This window comes from Garra rufa, chromosome 8 (genome assembly GCF_049309525.1).
Source record: "Garra rufa chromosome 8, GarRuf1.0, whole genome shotgun sequence".
NCBI lineage: Eukaryota > Metazoa > Chordata > Actinopteri > Cypriniformes > Cyprinidae > Garra > Garra rufa.
Genome location: NC_133368.1, coordinates 18,286,745 through 18,288,220, shown reverse-complemented (window position 1 = coordinate 18,288,220; position 1,476 = coordinate 18,286,745). Strand labels below are relative to the sequence as shown.

Genomic DNA, 1,476 nt, shown 5'->3' with positions numbered 1-1,476 from the left:
GTGATTATTAAACGGTCCGTTCTTTAAAGAATTCATCAGAGGACAGTAATGCTACAAGTTTTGCTATAGGTGGCGCCACAAGGCATGAACTTATGAGTGAGTGAAGTAGTAGTTACCTCCCATCGGCTCTTTCGGTGCTTTTAACCGAGCAGGTGTGATGTTGAGCTGTGTAGTTACAGTGAATCAGAGCAGGAGCGCGTCATGGGACGCCAGTGCGCCAAAGAAGAAAGGCTGGATCGGTGCGCCTGACTTTACGGACACTTTTTACGCAATTTCTCATGTGTTCAGACTCCCAGATCGGAATTGCCTGAATTCTTGGACTTTTCGAAGTATTCTTTGTGGACGTTTTTTTTTTTAACACTAAACATGAATACTACATTTAACCAAACGGACAGTGGAATCTTTTCCAACCGGACTGAGGAGATCCTCCTGTGCTGTAACTTCTCATCGGTGGTGACGGATAACGGCTTCACGGCGGCCGCTCCTGATGAGAGGAGCCTCTTCATCATGAGAATAGTTCAGATAGCGGTGATGTGCGTCCTCTCCCTCACCGTAGTCTTCGGGATCTTTTTCCTGGGCTGTAACTTGCTGATCAAGTCGGAAGGGATGATAAACTTTTTGGTAACGGACCGGAGACCCTCCAAAGAGGTAGAGGCTGTCATCGTGGGTGCGTACTAGAGACATGATGATGATTATGCACTGCCATGAAATGAAGTTTGCGTACCACATGATGGACATGTATTTCGATGGCCTCTTTACAAACTGGACACAGTGTTATTTGTCCCGCTAAAAACTATCATTTGGAAATCAACTAAACTCACTCTCTCCATTTTGCGCGCACGCCTTTTCGCTCTTACATTCAAGCGCTTCATTTATGTGACGATCCACCCAGATTTCAAATCAGATATGGCACGGAGTCTTACATTTGTCATTGAAAATATTTATATGTGCAAACACAAGGGAGCTGTTGCACATTTACTGTTTTGTAATGGTTAAGGATCTCCTGTCTGTAAAGCACACTGTAAGCACTGCACGGATTCATTCTTAGTCGTTTAGCAAGATCAAAATATGATGTTTATTACAATAAATTCATATTTCGAATAAAATGTTTTTTCTCTCATTTGTTTTTATTATGATATGTACTCCTTTTTTACAGACATTTTATGGATATGTAATTACAATGTAAGATGATCTTCATGTGGTAACATTAATGAGCCAAACATATTATTTAGGCTTAAGTAAATGTAATGGACAATGAATATCATTTTAAGGGTCAAAACAAGTGTCTCCTTAAGGTAAGAACAACACATGTCCACCTTAATTTAAGACAAGTGTCATCAATAGTTTGCTAATATGTTACAGTACATTTTAGTTTTAGATTTAATTCTGAGATCAATGATGCATTTTGAGGTAAATTTACAGTCTCACATATCCAGTAATGCTGCAGCAAAGGGAATGTTGTATTAAAGCATCCAT

The 1,476-nt window shown here is 40.0% G+C and overlaps 1 protein-coding gene across 1 annotated transcript; it reads left to right on the top strand.

Moving 5' to 3' along the window:
* Nucleotides 1-164: 164 nt before the first annotated feature.
* Nucleotides 165-1,106, top strand: rprma (reprimo, TP53 dependent G2 arrest mediator candidate a). Its single transcript, XM_073846324.1, has one exon. It carries the CDS (start codon nt 367-369, stop codon nt 676-678), a length of 312 nt encoding a protein of 103 aa, XP_073702425.1. The 5' UTR covers nt 165-366; the 3' UTR covers nt 679-1,106.
* The last annotated feature ends 370 nt before the right edge of the window (nt 1,107-1,476 follow it).